This window comes from Myotis daubentonii, chromosome 2, assembly GCF_963259705.1.
Source record: "Myotis daubentonii chromosome 2, mMyoDau2.1, whole genome shotgun sequence".
Taxonomy (NCBI): domain Eukaryota; kingdom Metazoa; phylum Chordata; class Mammalia; order Chiroptera; family Vespertilionidae; genus Myotis; species Myotis daubentonii.
The window spans coordinates 35,247,189-35,268,215 of record NC_081841.1 but is presented as its reverse complement, the minus strand read 5'-3'; the positions used below and the strand labels follow the sequence as shown (position 1 = coordinate 35,268,215).

At 42.7% G+C, this 21,027-nt stretch overlaps 1 protein-coding gene across 1 annotated transcript; it reads left to right on the top strand.

The window, feature by feature from the left end:
• The first annotated feature begins 5,844 nt into the window (after positions 1–5,844).
• LOC132226510 (tripartite motif-containing protein 75-like) lies at positions 5,845–7,221 on the top strand. Its single transcript, XM_059681131.1, has one exon. It carries the CDS (start codon positions 5,845–5,847, stop codon positions 7,219–7,221), a length of 1,377 nt encoding a protein of 458 aa, XP_059537114.1.
• Positions 7,222–21,027: the final 13,806 nt, after the last annotated feature.

The following is a 21,027-nucleotide window of genomic DNA, read 5'->3' as shown; positions in this document are numbered from 1 at the left end:
GAGCACATGCCTGGGTTGTGGGCTCGATCGCCAGTGGGGGGCATGCAGGAGGCAGCCAATCAATGATTCTCTCTCTCATTGACGTTTCTATCTCTCTCTCCCTCTCTGAAATCAATAAAAATATAGTTTTTAAAAAGAATGACAGCAAAAGCTCCCATTTTCACTGAGAATTTGCTGTGTGCTTTACATACCCCGCCCCTTGGTTCTCTCATGCCTGCCCTGCAGGGTCCATAATATCCTCATAAGGAAAAAGACCATAGGGCAGACAGTTACCAAGTGACAGAGCAAGAATTTTCCCTCAAGCCTGCATAGATCTAAATAAAAAAATTTTTTTGAAGTTTTACTGCTATGTGTCTAGCCTGTGAGAATAATACTGTACCTTTAAAGTTAGGGAGACCAGTTATTCATTTAGGCATTCAACAGAACATGTGTGACTCTCTACTGTGTGCCAGGCATTGTCCCCACTGGTGAGAAGTACCTTAACTTCATGATTCAAAGAATAGTGTGGAAGTATGGGATGTTCACGTTTGACCAGGAAGGAGTCATATGCTGGAAAAACTAAAAAGTAATGAACAAAATAGACGCAACAATTTTTTTTAGCTACTGGACAGCAGGCAGTAGACAGTGACCCTTAAAGAAGGGAAATAAAGAAAGGGGAGCCCTAGCTCAGTGCCCAGTCGCCAGGCCTCAGCATAGAGAGAGGGAACCCAAACAAGTCCCGGCAGCCTCCCTGAGTTGAAGAGGCAGAGTTGAGAATTTGGAGAGACCAAGCCAACTGAGCTGATTGGAGAAGAAGGAGTTGCACAGAGAGAATTTTCTGGAGATTCCTTGAGGGTTCCCCTTGAGCCTTCAGCTGAGTACTGATCGCTGCGTTCAGGTGCAGAAACAAGTCGAAGAAAGGACACCTCAAAACACAGGCAGGGCCATTTCTGGCCTCACACAGGATGGAAGCACTCTGTGTTCCCACCAGCCAGAGGAAAACCTCGTCCCATGCAGGGAAGACAAAACAGTCCTGCCTCGGGGGTGGGCCTAAAGCTGCTCTGGTCCTACTCAAAAGCAAGCCTCAAACTATTTTCAATTAACTGCAGAAAAGGGCTCAAAAATATTTCAAGGAATATTAGAATAGCCAATAAGCAACAAGGTAAAATGTACCATATCTAACATCCAATCAAAAATTACTCAATATGCCAAAAGGCGGCTGTTCTTGGTGTGCTTAAATAGTGGCTTTGCATTGATAGAAGGTTTTATGATTCCTCATGTGCTTTGTCCCTGATGAGGAGAAAACAATAATCATTCAAGAGAAACAGTCCCAGAAATAACACATGTGATAGAATGCGTAGACACGGACATTAAAACAATTATAATAAAATTATAATAAATATATTCCATATGTTTAAGATGGGAGATAAAAGATTGAGCTTTTTAAGAGGAGACATGGATGATATGGGGAAAAAATCCAAATTAAACTTTACCACATGAAAAATATGATGGGTGGTATTTTGGGTGTCCCAGGACCACCCACATGTTGGATGACTCACTAGAAGGGCTCACAGGGCTCATTATCACCGAGGCAGCGTAATCAAGCCAGGGTCTATTATAGCACAATAATACAGAGCAGAGCCAGCGGGGGACAGTCACATCAGGTGGCCCCTGGAGTAATCCAGGCACGGGCTTCCTGGTGCATTTCAGAGCTGGCCTGGCTCCACAGGAAGGCCTAGTCTGTTGCTTGGCCACACACACACATCTCCAAAAAAGCCATATGGAACCATTGAGCCTCAGAAGATCAATGGGAGGATGAGAGAAGGATTTATGTTCTGGCTCTCTTCTGTTTCCTGTCCAAGTGGGCTGCACAGCCCCTCCCCTGTTCTCTGGGCTGTTTCCCAGTCTGTTGAGACAGCTGCTAGGAAAGCCAGATCTTCTGTCCCATCGCATGTACTGCCTCTGAACCCAGAAATGGCCACAGGAGCCAGAGCCTTTGTGACAGACTTGGTCAGACAGGATGCACAAGTGGCCCTCACCCAGGACGGGCTGAGATAGCAGGCGGGGGAAAGAGGCCAGGGCTCCTCACTGAGCAAGGTGCCAAGGCCTGAAGAGCAAGTGGGGCACAGTGAGTCACGGAGATGCATAAATGAGCATGGTACACCCCACCTGACCTGGTCCCACTGCAGGCCATCATTTCCTCATTTCCTACAGTCCTTAAGAATGAAACTACCGCCCTAGCCGGCTTGGCTCAGTGGATAGAGCGTCAGCCTGCAGACTGAAGGGTCCCGGGTTCAATTCCGGCCAAGGGCACATGCCTGGGTTGCGTGCAGGAGGCAGCCGATCGGTGATTCTCTCTCATCATTGATGTTTCTATCTCTCTCTCCTTCTCCCTTCCTCTCTGAAACCAATAAAGAAATATATATATTTAAAAAAAGAAGAAGAATGAAACTACCATTTCTAATATGGGGGTTTCACGGGCATTGCTTTGAACTCTGTTGTCTTTGCCTACCAGATGTGACATGGCAAGTCACCTTCTCTGGAATTTCCCAGTAGAATTTTATTCCGTATAAAGCTTTTTCCTCATTAAATTCCTCTTCACATATCAGAAGGGTGGCATGTTACCACTGAAACCAGTGAAATAATGCACAAAAGGAAAATTAATAAGCTCATCTCCCTACTTAGTCCCCTTCTGTGTCATAAACCGATATTTGCAGTCTGACTTAGAGGTATGTGCTTTGTAAGCATGGAGAAAGATGTGAGAGTTCCAGGCCTTCTGTCCTTATTATTTACAAGGAATCATACCACATAGTCCACAATTTGGTTTTCTTAACTATAGAGCAGAGACTTCTCCCCAAATAGATACAGTGCTAACTCGTTCAAGGATAGCCTTCAAGTTAATCCTGAGACAGACTACAATTTTTATTTTTATTTGAAAAAATATTCTGTTTCATTGAAACTATCTTTAGGTTCTCTTCCTCACATAAAATAGAGGCAATGTAGCACAATGCTTAAACAGGCAGTCTCTGATGTCAGAATGCTTGAGTATAATTCCTAACTTCACCACTGAGAAGCTGTATGACTTAGGACAAGTTTCTTCATCTCTCTGTGCTTCAGTATCCTTATCTGTTAAAGGGATTACAGTACTTACCTCCTGGATGGTGATGGAGTGATGAGTTAATACAATGCAATTCTATGTGCATAGCACATAAGAGGCACTTGGAGGAACAAAGTTGGAGGCATTATGTTCACTGATTTCAAACTATACTACAAAAACTATGATAGTGGCATAAAAACAGATAGAGATTAATAGAAGACAGAAATAAATCTACACATATATGGTCAACTAATTTATAACAGAGAAGTCAAGCATATACAAGGGAGGAAAAACAGCCTTTTCTGAACAGCAGCATGCCAAGGAATGAAACTGGACCACTATCTTACACCATATATAGAAATTAACTCAGATGGGTTAACAACTTAAACATAGACCTGAAACCATAAAACTCTTAGACTAAGAAGCACTCAGTAGGTGTTCAATATTACTGTTATAACTATTAGCATCTCATAGTGCCTGTATAAACAAGCACATCCATTTAACAAAGTAACAAAAGTGAATTGAGCCCTACTATGAGTCATGTGTATAAGGACAATCGAGACAGGGTCTCTGCCCCAGAAGAATGGTAAGGAAGATAAATATAGGGAGTGGGAAATTACAATATCACATGATAGATGGTCTAATAACAGTAGAAACCAGCAGCTGTGGGGCTCAGTGGTGGAAATGAGTAATTGTGTCTCAGGAAACACTTCAGTCCTGAGATGGATCTTGAAAGATGAATAATAGGAATTTGCAAGTCAGAGTGGTGGCATTAGAGTGGGTGTTCCACGTCGAGGGAGCAGTATATGCAAAAATGAAGCTATTCCTCTAGGCAACTGGAAAACATGTTCCATGGGGAGATAGTAAGATAGCACAATTTTCTTCCCATTTTCCAAAATGTCCTATCTCAGGAGTTCAAGCCAGAGCATTTGGTCATCAGCCAAGCATTTTATAAAATGTTTTGGTTCCAGTGACTCATAACCACCATAGACTAATCAACTACTATGACTCATCTCAACCCTCTTGTAAGTACAACTCTGCAAAGCATATATTTCTGCATGAAGCATGCCTTCAAGTGAGTAACTAAATACCCTTGTTAAGGACTATACCAGACAGTCACTAAGGATAATTCTCACACTTACTAGATTCTGTGCTTCAACATTGATTTCTTTACTGCCAGGGAATTTTTCAGGGAGCAAGAAATTGACATTGAACCTAAGTAAATGTACAAATGAGCAAATGGGGCAAGGAGTCTCATACTTCTACTTTTTTATGCGGGCAAAAAAGAGGTGCTATAAAACAAATGCCGCAATGGCACAATTTAAAAGCCAAAGACACACAAATACTTATTAACACTGATGATTCTTCTCTGTCTTCATGATTTCATATAGTCAGAAGGGATGGAGAATTTGAGAAAAGTCTGTTCATCTAAACTGCCTCTTTTGTTTTACCATATAAAATCAGACTTTTCTCAGTTTTTAGAGTGAATAGACCCTACCACTGTTAAGCGGGTGTCTTATAAGAAAATCACAAGGAATAAAAAATATTTTTAAAAAATATGTGTTGCCTTAGCTTTCTTAAACTTCAAGACTCAGAAAGCATTCAAAACTAGATGAGTTTATTATATAACTGTTTTAACGATAGCATAAAAATTTGGATAAAACCGAACTGGTAGGAGACTGGCTTCAGAGACTCTTCTTGGAGACACACTTCAGGGACTCACTCAAAGGAGCAGGCCCCAGAAACCACTTATGACTAGGGTGGTGCTTGGATTTTGACCAGAGTCCACATCTGATCTTCACTTGGGGAACCTGATGTTAAATACAGGAGAAGGTGACAGGAAGACTAGACGTCAGCTGCCCACTGGAACTCTTCTCGGAAGTTCCTGCTGACTTCCATAGAGAGGGAGGCCTGAGCAGACCTCAGCTTCTCACTTCTCCTCACAATGACTGAAGGGAGTCTCCTCTGATAGACACCTTCACTACACCATGGCCTTTGCAGCTTCCCTGGCCAAGTTCCAAGCAGAGGCCAGCTGTCCCATCTGCCTGTATTACCTGAGAGACCCACTGACCATTGCCTGTGGGCACAACTTCTGTTCCTCCTGCATCCACCAGCGCTGGGAAGGTCTACAGGGCTAAGCTAGGGCAAGATTTTACTTTTCATTTTAGTTTGCTCCTCAGCCAAATGGGATTAAAGGGTGTTGAGGTATTCAAGGGAGGATTATAAAGGTGCAAATTAGATTATGCATGTTAACAAGCTTAGTCCCTCCTAGCTTTCAGGAATAAGAGGAGATCCCATCAACCAGACTTCTAAAGATCCTCTTATTACCACCCTTGCCCACAAGTTCCACCTCCAGGGAGGAGCTGTGGTGGGTGAGGTCTTAAAGAGATTCACCCTCCTAGTGGTATATATAGGCCAGGCTCACATTACTTAGCATTTAACTGGTAGGAGACTGGCTTCAGAGACTCTTCTTGGAGACACACTTCAGGGACTCACTCAAAGGAGCAGGCTCAAGAAACCACATATGACTTGGATTGTGCTTGGTTTTTGACCAGGAGCACTCTAAATCCCTTGTGCAAAGTGGTGTTAAATACAGAAGAGGGCGACAAGACTGGACTACAGCTGGTGGCTGGAACTCTTCTTGGAAACTCCTAGTGGCTTCCACAGGGAGCGAGGCCTGAACACACCTCAGCTTCTCACTTTTCTTCACTCCTGGAGGATCACACTGACTGAAGAAACTATCTGGGAACAGATACCCTCTCTGCACAATGGCCTTTGCAGCTTCCCTGGCCAAGCTCCAAGAAGAGGCCAGCTGTTCCATCTGCCTGGATTACCTGGGAGACCCAGTGACCACTGAGTGTGGGCACAACTTCTGTTCCTCCTGCATCCACCAGCGCTGGGACCATCTACAGGGTACCTTTCCCTGTCCTGTCTGCCTCCACCACTGCCCTGACAGGAGCTTTAAGAGGAACACCCAATTATGTCACATGACTGAGATTGTTCAGCAGATTCCAGGCATAAGGGGAAAGAGTAAAAGGCAAGAGGAACCCCTGTGTAAGAAGCACTGTGAGGGTCTGGCCCTGTTCTGTGAGAAGGACCTGCAGCTGTTGTGTGCCCAGTGCAGTGTCTCCTCTGATCACAGGGATCACCCCCTGATGCCCGTTGGAGAAGCTGCAGCTACTCACAGGAGGAAGCTCAAGAGCTATATTGAGTCCTTGAGCGAGCAGATTAAAGATACTGAAAATCGGTCAAAAATGCAAGTGTCAAAATGTTTTGAAGTGAGAGAGAGGATAGAAAATGAAAAGGATGAATTGGACTCTGAAGTTCAACAACTTAAAAATTTTTTGGAAAAGGAACAGAGTGCAATGCTTATCAGTTTGCTAAATGAAACAACAGATGCTGAAGAAAAATTAATGGAAGAGAAAAACCAAATATCAAACTGCAGCACCATAATAAACAGTCTGCTTGGAGATATTATCAGTAAGTGTTTGCAGACAGACATGGATTTTCTCACTGGAATTGAAAGTTTCCAAAACAAGTATGATAACCTACAGCCCCCGGCCACCTTTTTATATGAATTAAAGGAGGAGAGTTGCTCTCTCCCCCCACAGTATTTGGGCCTGCATAAAATGATCCACACATTTCAGGTAGATTTGACACTGGATCCTGAAACAGCCCATCCATGTCTCATTATCTCAAGAGATAGAAAAAGTGTGACCTATAGGACAGCATTCGGTCTTCATAATCTTCACGGACGCACTTCTTACCCAGCTGTCTTGAGTTCTGAGGGATTTGATGCTGGCAGACATTTTTGGCAGGTAGAAGTGAGAGGCACAGGGCCATGGTCCTTAGGCGTGTGTAAGGAATCTTTCCCCAGGAATCCTCCTATGCCACTGTCCCCAAGAAATGGCTGCTGGCAGTTTCATCTCTTGGCAAATACACCTGTCACATGGGATTCAGGCATCTGGGAACGGATAGGCATTTTTCTGGACTATGAGTTGGGAGAAGTTTCATTTTATAATTTGAGAAATAGATTACATTTGCATACTTTCAGTGAAAGGTTTACAGAAAAACTGATTCCCTATTTCTGCATAGGACTTTCTACAAAATCACTTGAAATGCGTATAGTCAAAGATGAAAGATGAACCGCCTTGCAATCTGTTTGATGCGTTCTACTCTTCCTGTTAATAGAGAGTGCTTGTAATAAAAGGCCCAAGTGCAAAAATAAATAAATAAATAAATAAATAAAATTGGATAAAACCTAAATGCCTATTAATAGGGGAATATATTAATAGAGTAATACAATGTGGAATAATCAATCAACATGAAACACTATGAAGGAGTTGAAGCAGTTCTATGTATATTTAGGTCAACCACCTCTAAAATATGATGCTGAGGAAAAAATGCAAGTTGGAGAGTATGTACATAATCCATTATTTATATACTTAATGTGCATGTAATATATATAATAACAGAGGCCCGGTGCACGGATTTGTTCACTGGTGGGGTCCCTCAGCCTGGCCTGCACCCTCTCTCAATCTGGGACCCCTTGGGGGATGGGCCAAAACCAGCAGTCTGTCATCACCCGAAAGATATAGTAGTATGTGAAGTGGCAGGCGGCCAAGAGGAGCCGAAGCCCAGGCTGGGAGCTGCGCTGCTCCCGCTCATCTGGCCCCACTGTGCCTGCTGTTTAGGTAGCACTGCGCACGGAGGCAGGAGAGGTTCGCGCTGCTGGAGCTGCGCTCACCAGCTGTGAGACGTTGTCTGGCTCAGGTCAGTCAGCTGCGCGGCACTCCTGCTGTGGGAGTGCACTGACCACGGGGGGCAGCTCCTGCATTGAGCGCCTGCCCCCTGGTGGTCAGTGCACATCATAGAGACCTGTCATATGGCCAACCAGAACAGGTGCTTAGGGTTTTATATATATAGGTCATAAGTATTATATAAACATATAATTAATTATTTATATGTTATATATAAAATATAGATTGGAAGTATATAAATCAGCTCAATATAGTGGTTGCTCTGGGAAACAGAGAAAGGATTGGCAAATGATAGGTGGGGAGCATGAAGATTAAAGTAGACTTAGCTTTATCTTTTTTCTTTAGTCATTATTTTTCATATCTGTAGATATGTTTATTTAATTTTTTTAATCTTTATAAGTGAGAGTATTACAGGTGTCCTCCTCCCCCCTACCCCCGTTGACCCCCTTCACCCAGTTCCAGTATGCCCCAGATCTTTACCACCCTATTGTCTGTGTCCATAGGTAATGCATATATGCATATAAGTTCTTTGGTTAATCTCTTCCCTGCCTCCCTGCCTCCCTGCCTCCCTTCCCTCTGAGATTCATCAGTCTGTTCCATGTTTCCATGCCTCTGGTTCTATTTTATTCATCAGTTTATTTTGTTCATTAGATTCTTTGTTCATTTATTTTGATTTTTAGATTCAATTGTTGATAGCTATGTATGTATTGCCATTTTTTGTTCATATTTTCTTCTCCTCCTCCTCCTCCTCCTCCTCCTCCTCCTCCTCCTCCTCCTCCTTCTTCTTCTTCTTCTTCTTCTTCTTCTTCTTCTTCTTCTTCTTCTTCTTCTTCTTCTTCTTCTTCTAGAATATGCTTAAACATTTCATGTAATACTGGTTTGATGGTGATTAATTCCTTTACCTTTTTCTTGTCTGTGAAGCTCTTTATCTGACCTTCAATTCTAAATGATAACTTTGCTGGGTAGAGTAATCTTGGTTGTAGATCCTTGTTATTCATCACTTTGAATATTTCTTACCACTCTCTCTGGCCTGCAAAATTTCTGTTGAGAAATCAGCTGTTAGTCATATGAGTGCTCCATTGTAGATAACTAACTGCTTTTCTCTTGCTGCATTTAAAATTCTCTCTTTGTCTTTAATCTTTGGCATTTTAATTATGATGTGTTTTTGTGTGGGCCTCTTTGGGCTCACCTTATTTGGGATCTCTGAGCTTCCTGGACTTATATACCTATTTTCTTCACCAAGTAAGGGAAGTTTCTGTCATTTTTTTCTTGCCCTCTCTCTCCTCCTTCCAGTACCCCCACTTGAATTTGTCCCAGAAGCTCCTTACACTATCTTCAAACTTTTTTTTTCTTTTTGCTTTTCTGACTGGATGTTTTTTGCTTCCTAATATTCCAAATTGTTGATTTGATGCTTGGCGTCATCTATTCTACTATTGATTGTAATATATATAATAACAGAGGCCCGGTGTAAATTATTCTTCGTTTTAGTGTATCCTTGATTTCTGACTGGTTCTTTTTACAGTTTCTCTTTTTCTTTCATGCTGTTGAAGTTCTCACCAAGTTCCTTGAACATCCTTATAACCATTGTTTTAAACTCTGTGTCTGGTAATTTGCTTGTGTCTATTTCATTTAGTTCTTTTTCTGCAGATTTTTCCTGTTTTGTTTTGTTTTTCATTTGGGGCCTATTTCTTTGTCTCTGCATTTTGACTGCTTCCCTATGTTTGTTTCTCTGTATTAGGTAGAGCTGCTACATCTCCCAGACTTGGTAAAGTGGCCTTGTGCATTAGGTATCCTGTAAGGCCCAGTTGCACAGTCTCCCTAGTGACCCAAGCTGGGCACTCCAGGTGCACCCATCTGTGGGCTGCATGCACTGTCCTGTTGTAATTGAGTCTTTATTGCTGTTGGTGTCATTGGGAGGGATTGACCCCCAGGCCAATTGGCTGCAAGAACCAGCTGCTCTACCGTAGAGGAGCTGTTGTGCTGGACTTGCTTCAGTGGGCCTTTTGATGCTCACCCAGTCTGCCCCTTGAGTGTGTCCCTTGTAGAGGTGGTAGGATTGTGATCTGAAGCTGTCCACTGGGTGGGTGCACTAACTCTGGGGTCTCCTCGGAGGTACAAGGTCAGCCATCACCTGTGCCCTGCCTGGGGGTCATGCAGCACAGGCTACAGAGTTATCTGCAGACAGCTGTTACTTTTACTGGGCTTGGAGGTACCCAGAAGAGGCCAAGCTGTGCACCATGGTGGGCTGCCACTAGTGCCAGGCCTGCGCCTACTTAGCAAGAGGCAAGGGGTATGTAGATGCCAGATGCTGCTTATTTAGGTGATTTTAGAAAAGTCTGAATCATGAAGCAAGAGAGGCCAGTTTTATGGGAAAACCACTGGAAACACCTTAGGTCTACAAGTTGGGTGGGGCAAGATCTCAGAGAGTCACCAGGGAGGACAACAGTGTGAGCCAGGTTGATGGAGACTCAGATATGGCACCCTCCTATGGGCTGAGGGGCGGAGAGGGCAGAGGGAGAGGTTGGAGTGCTGAAGGAATATTTGAGTAAATCATGTATGGGCTCTTTAAGAGGAAATGCCTGGGACTCCAGTAGCCTTCTGTCTCATTCAGCCACAATCCCTGCTGGTTCTCACAGCTAGAAATTATGGGGACTTGTCTTCTTGCACTGTAACTCTGGGCTGAGGAGCCTAGTGTAAGGCAGGAACCCCTTGCTCCTCAGGGGTTGGGGGAACCTCCTGATTTTTATCTGGCATACCTAGATGTGGAACCAGTCCATTCAGCATTTCTGCCCCTCCTACCAGTCTTCATGTGGCATTTTCTTTATATCATTAATTGTAGAACTTATATTCATCTAGATTTCAGGTGGTTCTACATGATGGTTATTCTGTAGTTTAGTTGTATTTTTTTTTAAGTTTTTGATTTTAGAGAGAGGGGAAGGGAGAAGGATATAAAGAGAGAAACATCTATGAGAGAGAAACATTGATCAGCGGCCCCCTGCATGTCCCATACTGGGGATCGAGACTGCAACCCTGGGCATATGCCCTACCCAGGAATTGATTTGGTGACCTCTTGGTTCATGAGTCAACACTCAACCACTGAGAAACACCGGTGGGGCTGGTTGTATTTTTGATATACTAGTAGTTGCCAGAGGATTTCAGTACCACATTTACCTACACCACCATCTTGATCAGAAATTTAATTTAATGAACTTAGCTTTATCTTTGAGTTTAAAAAAAGACAAAATAGGGTAGCATCAGGGTTGGATGGAAAAGACCTATATTCTGTCTTCAGCCTCGCTACTCACTAGCTAAGTGACATCAGGAAAATCACTTAGCCTTCCTAAAAAGATGAAGTATATCATTACTCAGTGCTTTCCTTCAGAAAACAAAGTCTGAGAAACTGCTGTAGCCACAGTAGTCTAAGGAGACACAAGAACTAAATGTAATGTGGTATCCTGGACAAGATCCTAGAACAGAAAATAGACATAAGGTAAAACACAAAGAAACTGTAATACAAACTATGGACTCTAGTTACTAACAATATATCAGTACATCAATTGTGGCAAATGTACCATCTATATATATGAAACCCTAATATGCAAATAGACCGAACAGCAGAACAACCAAACAACCGAACAACCAGTCACTATGATGTGCGCTGACCACCAAGGGGCGTGAGAAATATGGTGGGTGTTGGCCGCAGCAGGATGGTGAGCAGGTGAGCAGGGGTGCCAGAACAAGGTGGGGTGCCGGTCACTGGGGCAAGCCTCTGGTGGTTACTGAAAATTTTTTGCTCCCGCATGCTACAGTCCCACCCAGAACTTGCACCTGCTGCCAACCCTGCTCTCACCTGCAGCCGGCGCCAGAGCCACTGCTTGCACCCGCTGCCAGCACCCAGCACCGGTCATGATGGCTCAGTGCCATCAGCGGGTGCAAGTGGCGGCTGCCGGCCCATATCGCCCCTGAGGACTTCTCCACCTCCCCCTGCCCCTGAGGGGCAATCGGGGCAGCAGCCGCCACTCGCACCTGCTGCTGACACCAGCCCCAATCGCTCTGCGCTGTCAGCAGATGCAAGTGGGGCTGGTGCTGTCACACATCAACACGTGGGAGGGGTGGCGGGAGCAGGGCTGCTAGCTGACAGGGGACCGGAAACCACGGTGGGAGGGGCCGGGTGAGGGCTCAGAGGATGGGCCAAGACCCACCCCTGTGCCCACTGCAGCATAGCGGCCCACAGTTCCTTTAAAGGTGCACGAATATGTGCACTGGGCCCCTAGTGCTAATATAAAATATTAAGAATAGGAAAAACTGGATATAGGGCATATAAATCCTCTGTGCTATCTGAAACTTTTCTGTAAACACAAAGCACTTCAAAAAATAATTTTTTTAAAAAAAAAAGTAATGTACAGTACAGGAAACAAACAAAAAAATTCTTGGAGAATCATTCTAAATTAAGATACTCAAGATTTGCCTTAAAATAATCCAGCTGGGGGTGAAGGGGTTGAGGAGGATAAAAAGTGGGAGAAAGTATAGATAAAACAAGATTGGCCAAATGGTAATAATTGATTAAGCTGAGATTGTGGGTATGGTGGGGAGTCACTATATTTTTCTGAGGTAAAAGCTATGTTTTTATATTCCTAATAATAGGAATCCCTGATCAGCATTTATTTATGTAACATTGGGATGATAAATGAGGTATGATTTTTTTGGTCAAGAGTAGTCACATGTTTCTCGGTGAACATTTGGTATTCAGGAGCAGAGAAGGACATCTGACTCTAATACACTAAACCTTCCCACTCAGCAGGTCATGGTCATGCAGCTTTCAAACCACACAAAGGGCTCCTTCTACCTCAAAGAACTCCTTCTACCTCAAAGAACATGGATGTTCATTTACTCTGGAATTTCATAGGGAGCCCAGAAGATCCTGTGGAAGTCAATTTGATTTTTAGTTCATCAGAAATTTTATATCTTGCATCTTACCTAAATTAACACACTCTACCACATTCCCTGAAGTATACATATTTTATAGGTTTTATTTTAACCTTTATAGTTAAATTGAGATTTAAAATATTACTATGAGGTAGTGAAGCCTAATGATTCTACCCTAAGGAGAAAATACTTCTGTTTATGTGACTTCTGTCTGGACAGCTATAAATTTCTCAGTTGTTGAACTCATTTTTTTTTTTAATATAAGAGACTTCTCAAGTAGCATTTTTATATGTTGCAAAATGATTTATTATTGGTATGGGTATAGCAACTTGCTTCCTAATTTAGGTAAGAGCATGTCTTCTAAATCAATATATTTTATTATAGTAACTATTTTCTTACGTGTCCTTTAAAAAAGAAAGACATGGCCTAAAGTAAATTTATTCTAAATATTCAGTTAATGCGTGTTTCCTCTACAGGGAATAATGAAATTAATAAAATTTAGCACTGTAGTCTTTTGTCAAATGCTTTGGTGAATTATTACAAGATAACGCATAAATGACCTTTAGAGTGACAGAACCAGCAGAAGCTGGGAGGCAGAATAATGTAGGGGTGCTCTGTGCAAAATGTATTCCACGTAACTCTAGTTCTGTGAAGTGTTAATACATGTCATTTGCTGAGGTGGGGAAAAGTACTGAGGTCAAGGAAGTTTAGAAAACATTGTATTAAATAAGTTCTTACTATAGGACTTTAAACATGCTGACATATTATGAATCTTAAAGAAGGGGGGAGAGCCTACAGAAATTCTTAAATTGATTTAACCACAAAACCCTTTTTTTTTTTTTAATGCTGAGATGCCTTTCAGCACTGCATGTGTAATGGAGAGAGTAAGGGAGCAGCTTGGGGAAGGGTAGTGAGCACGTGTGTGAAGGTATGAAAAATTCATCCTGCACTGAGGTTCTGACCCTGTTGCTTACAAAGAGGATGTTGGGCGAGTGATCCACTCTCAGCTTCATCTTACTCTGCACAATAAAAATACCTAATTTGCATGCTTCAGATAAGGATGACAAGCAATTTAGATGAGTTGCGTTTTAGTTATGATGCAAAAGACGATAGCAGGCAATAGTTCTTACAATAACAAGTAGGAAAAATGGATAAACAAGTTAATTAATTTATTAATGGCTGCAAAGAAATATGGAGGAATTACATTCCAGACAGGGGAGAGCCTTTTCCTCCCTGATTAGATTTGCCTGATGATTTGGTAGACAATTGAGCTTGTAAGAAAGGGGAGTCTTCTTCGGAAGCAAAGGAGAATCTAATGGAGTCTAAAATAGCCACATGAGCATGAGTGATATCTTGGACTCTAGAGGAACCTCCAAAAGAATAAATGGTCTCACCTTAGCTGGTTTGTCTCAGCAGTTAGTGTGTCGGCTCTCTGACCAAAGGGTTGCAGGTTTGATTCTCAGTCACGGGCATGTACCTTGGTTTCAGGTTCAATTCCCAGCCCTGGTCGGGGCATATGGGGGAGATGGAAGAGACAACCAGTCCACGTTGATATCTCTCTCTCTCTCTCTCTCTCTCTCTCTCTCTCTCTCTCCCCCTTACCCCCTCCTCCTTCCCTTCCACTCTCTAAAGATCAATGGAAAAAATACCCTCAAGTGAGGATTAAAAAAAGAAGCAGCAGCAGCAGTCTCACCCACAAGCTTTTGATGAATGATGATCAGTTTGTGAAGCTGGAACCCTGGGTTGAAAGGTAGAAATCTCATAGAGATTAAAATCCCAAAGTCAGCTAGAGAAAACAGCCTGTGGGACACAGGACAGATCTCATTCTCTTTGAAACCAGATGGGAACCAAATAAACCTGAAATTGTAACCTATTCCTCTGCCAACTCAATTCTTTTTTTTTTTTAATGTTTTTATTGCTTTATAGAGAGAGAGAAAGGGAGGGGGAGAGATAAAAACAGCATCTGCTCCCTCTCACATGCCCCCTTCTGGGGATGGAGCCCACAACCCGGGCATGTGCCCTGACCAGGAATCGAACCAGCAACCTCTTGGTGCATGGAATGACACTCAACCAACTGAGCCACACCTGCCAGGGCTAACTCAATTTTTAATGGAGCTGAAATGACTAGCCCAGCAATCTGCATGTTTAAAAGCCTTCCAGATGCTTCTAATGCAAACTAAAGTTTGAGCCCCTCTGTGCTAGACCTGGAAAGATAGTGGAGAGGGAAATCCTCCCAGTGGTAAGGCTGTGAGTGGTAGAATGTGTGTTACTCACTATAGGTGGACGGAGAAGTGACGCAAGGTGAGAACATACCTAAATTCGCCGGCAGTGGCCAATGCCCTGATTTCCTGGTTAGGAAACTGGGAAGAAAAGAGATAAGGAGGTCTGTGGATAAACATCTGGGTGACAGCCTGAAGTGTGAAGACTTGCGTGTGTTACATGTGGATGCTGACCAGGAAGCATCTACCATGGTAAAAATCCTGAACAACAGTCCTGACTGGTTTGGCTCAGTGGATAGAGCGTCGGCCTGGGGACTGAGGGGTCCCGAGTTTAATTCCGGTCAAGGGCATGTACCTTGGCAGTGGGCACATCCCCAGTAGGGGGTGTGCAGGAGGCAGCTGATCGATGTTTCTCTCTCATTGATGTTTCTAATTCTCTATCCCTCTCCTTTCCTCTCTGTAAAAAATCAATAAAATATATATATTTTTAAAAATCCTGAACAACGAAGGAGGTAAAATGACTCGACATTAACCAGTCTTTGTCATCGGTTACCCAGTGCAGACGTGACGGACACATAAACAGAGTGGACATGATGACAGAAACAGAAGCCATGTGTGAGCGCAAGAGCATGGACTCCACTTAACAATGCCAATCTAGCCACCGCTGCCGTTAAAAATCCAACTTGTTGGCAACAGAGACCAGCACTGAATCCCCGAAACAGCACTATTTGTGGAGGGAATCAACCAGTCACTTAAGAGCAAGCTGACTCTGTGGAATCTCTCCATCCTGGGAAAGCCAGCCATTCCTCCTCCAGGGATAGACACGTATTCCAGGGAGGTGCTTGCCTTTCCCCAGCCAGCTCCACCCTCAGGAGTGTGTGGAGAGCCTCAGCCACAGGCCTGGAACCACCACAAGGCCTCTCGCCAGGAGACCTCCTCCACCATGAAGGCAGCTTGGGAGTGAGCCCATGACCAATGATCACTTCACATTTGCACCATCCACACGTTGCTGGCTTCATAGGATGCTACAACAGCCTATGCTTAGGTAACAAAAGAAAACCCTATTGTCATGTTTACTCATTCAAATGGCATATTTTGCCATGGGGATAAAAGAAGTGGAGAATATTGATACGCAGAGAGAACTGAATGAAGTAACAACCTAGAGAGAAGCAGGCATAAGAGAATGGAACAGATTGTGTCCTGTCAGAGCTCTAGTTTCCAGTTCTCATGTTAGCCACAGGCCCATGAGACATGTATTCCCTGACAGGAAGTCCCCCCATTTTTTGTGCATAGGCATGCCTGATTTGATTTCTGTCATCTTGTCGAATACAATAAGTACACCTTTCTATTAACATGAAGAACTTCCAATAAATAATACAGTTGTCCCAAAATGGAAAGAACTTGTTTTATCAATGTGTAGAAAAGACTTCATCGATTATAAACAGGCCCCTTCCCACCCTAAGATCCTCTGACAACTGTCAGGAAAGGTATGATTTGGAAAATATAGTTGTTTCACCAGTTGGAAAATAAACAACAATGAATCCCCAAGTGTTCCCTAACATTCCAAAAGAAGATGTAAAAGAATGTATAACATTATTGGGGGGAAGGGGGGTGGAATAAACAGATTCTATATTTAGAATTAGTTAAAAATCTGTAACAGAAGTTTAAATTAATGAACAAAGAAAAAAATCTAGAAGTTGAGTATTTGGGGTATGGAACGTAAAAACAAAAATAGCTAAAGTAGCTCACTAAAGTACATAATTATTTACGGTCTGAAATTAAAGTTGAGAAAGATCTCAAAAAAAAAAATTTAGGCAAAATTCTCTGTTTTGCTTTTCTCTTGATATCACTGCCAACAATGCCCTCTAGTGGTAAATCAGGTAGTCACTGAAGAATGGGGCGGCCGGGGGGGGGGGGGGGGGGGGGGGCAGAGAATGAAATGTGATTAAGCAGGCCTGTGAAACTCATTGCTAAGATATTCATGAAAATATGAACTTTTACACTTCCAGTTAGTAATTGAATGTTTTACTTGGCAAGAAAATGAATCGTTACAAAGTATCTCAGCATATACCTTGAAGCATGAGCATTTTCAAAGCCGATTTTCCCCTGTGGTTTTCCTGAGCCTATGCCAAGCAGCACATGAAAATAACCAAACTAACCATCTGCAAAGTCTTATGGGGGCATTTCGGGGTCACAGTTTCCACTACGTACCTTACAGAAAATAAGATTCACTTTTATTGAAGATGAAATCAATCTCCTAAATACTTCTGCTTTTAAACCTAATTACCTCCGAGAATCATAGTTTTAGACAACAATAATGACTCTTGTTACCACTTTCAAGATCTTATCTGAATTCTGAACTCATCAACCAGACAAAGTCCCTTTGCTTAAAAATTCTTCAAACTACAGCTCTCAGCGCTGGGGTAAGCCAGTCAAAACAACAGTTACAGTTACAGGAATGGAATTTCTCCAACTCCCGCTCAACAAAGAGCTCCCCAAAGGAACTTCAGCTGAAGGAAACAAAAGAAGACAACGTATACAACGCACTCCACTTTAATTCAAACCAGCCAATTGCTGGCTTGAGTCTCTGGCTCAGGATTCCTTTGTCTCTGCGAATGTTCTCCTTTCTCTCCCCTCCAAGCCTCCCTCCCTCATACTGTCTAGCCATCCTATACTCCCTTCAGTAATTGATTATGGGTGTGATTTGGAGAGACATTCTTAAGACCCTTTTATGATAACTCTATTTGCATGGGAATATTTGCTCTGAATAAGACTAAGGCATTAATATACTACTCGGTTCCAGGAATTCATCTATTTAAATAGAAACACATCCTCAGATAGCTATGCTGTAAGTTGACAAGAGCCATCAATATTAATAACAATTCCCTTAGAAAGGCTGAGATGACCACATTCTATAACTGCTAAATAGTTCCTGTTTCTGCACTCCTCAAATTGAATCCAAATACGAAATTTTAAGTCTTCGGAGGACTTCGTCAACCTTAGACAAAGCCTCGAAGCAATCTCACCTTACATACTACTTCCTCCATCACCACTTCTGCTGCACCAGAAAGAACTCAGCTTTTGGAGTCAGATTGACTGGCCTAGGTATAAACCCCAGCATTGCCACTGGCTTGGCTGTGTTGCTCAGTAAGTCATTTACACAAACGAGTTAAGGCGTTTTGGGGGGACTCACAGAGGAATTGGCTGACAGTTTCATTACACCTAGCTCTAAGACAAATGAAAAGACAAAAATGAGTAGATCCCAAGATGATAGCATATAGTACTGTGCTCTATCAAGTATGCTCTCCGGAATGATCCCTAACTTATTTGACCATGGAACACTATTTTTTTTTTTTCGTCAGAGCATTTCAGAAAACAAAGGTCTAAACATCTTTTTGGGATATGGTTGTCAGCATAAGAAACATTCAAGCCTTTAGAGAATTTTTATGAGTTTATTAGAGGCAAACTGACGGCACTTGCCAGTAAGTAAACTCTCAATAGGTTGAGAAAGTGCCCTGGAAAATGGCAGTTTGACCACTTATTTTATACATCAGAGTCGAGGGGAAGGTGTAAGGGGGCTACATGAAATTCATTAGTGATAGATTAAGGAGGCGGGGAAATCAAATGGGGACACCTCTAGTATTGGATAAAAAGTAAAACATAGACACATACTGCTTTTACCTTGGTGGGTATAGCGTAGTTAACAATCCACATTTACAGCACAGAGAGATGGTACGCAGGGGAACACGATAACAATGAGGGGTTCTGTGTTCTCGTGTTCTGGTGGGAGATTGTGCCCCTGGGGGACCTGGGAAAGGGGGGTCACTCTGACATTCCAAAGGTACGTTATCTAAGATATGAAAAGACAACAGACAGGCTCAGTTAAGCTAAAATTTTACCTTTGTCAAGAAAGATACCGGCCTCGGACGTGACTCACTTTCAGTTCGGAAGTTTTCATTTCAAACCATCCAATGTGGTTACTTTTAGTCTCTGGGCTCCCAAGGCCTGACATGCAGGCCTTCCCTAAGCTTGTCAGGGTGCCCCTTTTCATCCACATGGTATAGAATATTCTCTAGGATTTTTCAAATTCAAATTCTAGCCCTTAAATTTCCTCAGTTGCACTAGCCACATTTCACATGCTCCATAGCACATGTGACAATAGTTACCACATTGAACAGGGCATTCCATCATTTCAGAGTGTTCTACTGGACAGCACTAGTCTAGAATTTTTCTTAAAATCTTGTAATCATATTCAATCTTCAGCCCTTAAAAACACTCACAAAAAATAGTAACTTTACAGTAGACAAAACTGTTAAGCAATCCCTTAACCAAATAATCAATGATAACCCAAGTAATGGTCCAGATAGGGATCACACACCTGCTGCAGTGCACACTGAGAAGACCACAACATCTCGTCAGCGGCATTCCTGCCAACAATACATAACCTGAATGTAACCATTAGGAAACATCAAACAAATACCAATTTAAGGATACCCTACAAAGGATATCCGGCCTGTGCTCTTTATATATCAAGGTCCTAAAGAAAAGAGAGTTAAGGAACTATACCAGAACAAAAGAAACTAAAGAGACATGGCAACTAAATTAAATGCATGATCCTTGAATAAATCCTTGATCAGAGAGAACAACAACTATACAGGAAATTATTAAGGCCATCGAATATGGACGATGGCTGAGATAACAGTATTATAAAAACATTTCTTGATTTTGACTGTTATAACGTAGTCCTACAAGAGAAAGTCCCTCGTCGTAGGAAGTATTACACTAAGTATTTAAGAGCAAAGAAGCATTCTCTGGGTTTCAAGTACCAAGGAGAAAGCATCCCTTCCCCTGAAGGTGGCTGAAACTCTTGGAGAGGACGCCTGGAGCAAATACATTGGGGAAGACAGACAGACACTGAGAACCACTAAGCTGAGGGTGAATTTCCCTTTTCTTAAAATACAGTGTCTCCCAGCCTGAACTCGGAGGCAACCTGAAATTCAGAAGTTTGTAATAGATGCAGACAGAAAATGCTCCAAGATATGCCCTCTCTTTCTTTTCTGAGGAGCATGAAAATAGCCTGTCCTAGGTCAGAAAGATTGAAGGAAATCGCTTAGGGGTGTTTCCCCCTCTCGGGGCCCAGCCTCTGGGTAACACCACAGTGGCACAGAAATGATAGATAATAGCTGAGCAATTTAGAGGTTTTCCTCTAAAACTTGGAGGGAAGAGAACCCTTCTCTCTGGCCAGAGGTACCATGGATCCAAGGGTGAAAGTAAACCCTGTTGCTCTTTTCTCTCTGACCTCTCACGGCTTGGGCCACGTAACAGACACAGTTGCAGGACGTGCGTAACAGACCAGGGGAACTAAAGTCATGACTATCTAGTTGGAAGACCAGGAAGAGGGTGCCTGAGAGCAGGAAATATTTCACTGGGGGAAATCATAAAGATAAGGTACTTCAAGGAACTGATACCATAAAATCATGTATGAACTCCTGTACTCATCCCGGAGCTGTGCATCCATGGATCTGACCCGACAGGATGGACCACTGCTCGAGTCCCAGAATGGTCACTGGGTGTCACTGACATGAGACAAACCCAAGTAACACAGCAAAGGTTTTAAAACCTGAACTGACTGAAATCACAGACAACAGAAGGCAGGGTAAGGAGCTTGCAACCTACACATAAACTGTTCAATTGCCTGCTAAAACAAATGAACAAGCAAACATTCTCCATAGGATTTAAACAAGACCTTGAATCCCATAACATAATATCTAAAATGTCCAAGATCAAATTCAATGAAGAACCAAGAAAATCTTGATATTGTTTAAGAGAAAAGGCAATCAAACAACCACAAATATAGATGTTGAAATTAGACTAAGACTTTTCTTAAAAATATATTTGTATTGATTTCAGAGAGGAAGGGGGGGGGAGAGAGCGTGAGAGAGACAGAGAGAGAGAGAGAAACATCAATGATGAGAGAGAACCATTGATCTGCTGCTTCCTGCACATACCCCACGGGGGATCAAGCCCACAACCTGGGCATGTGCCT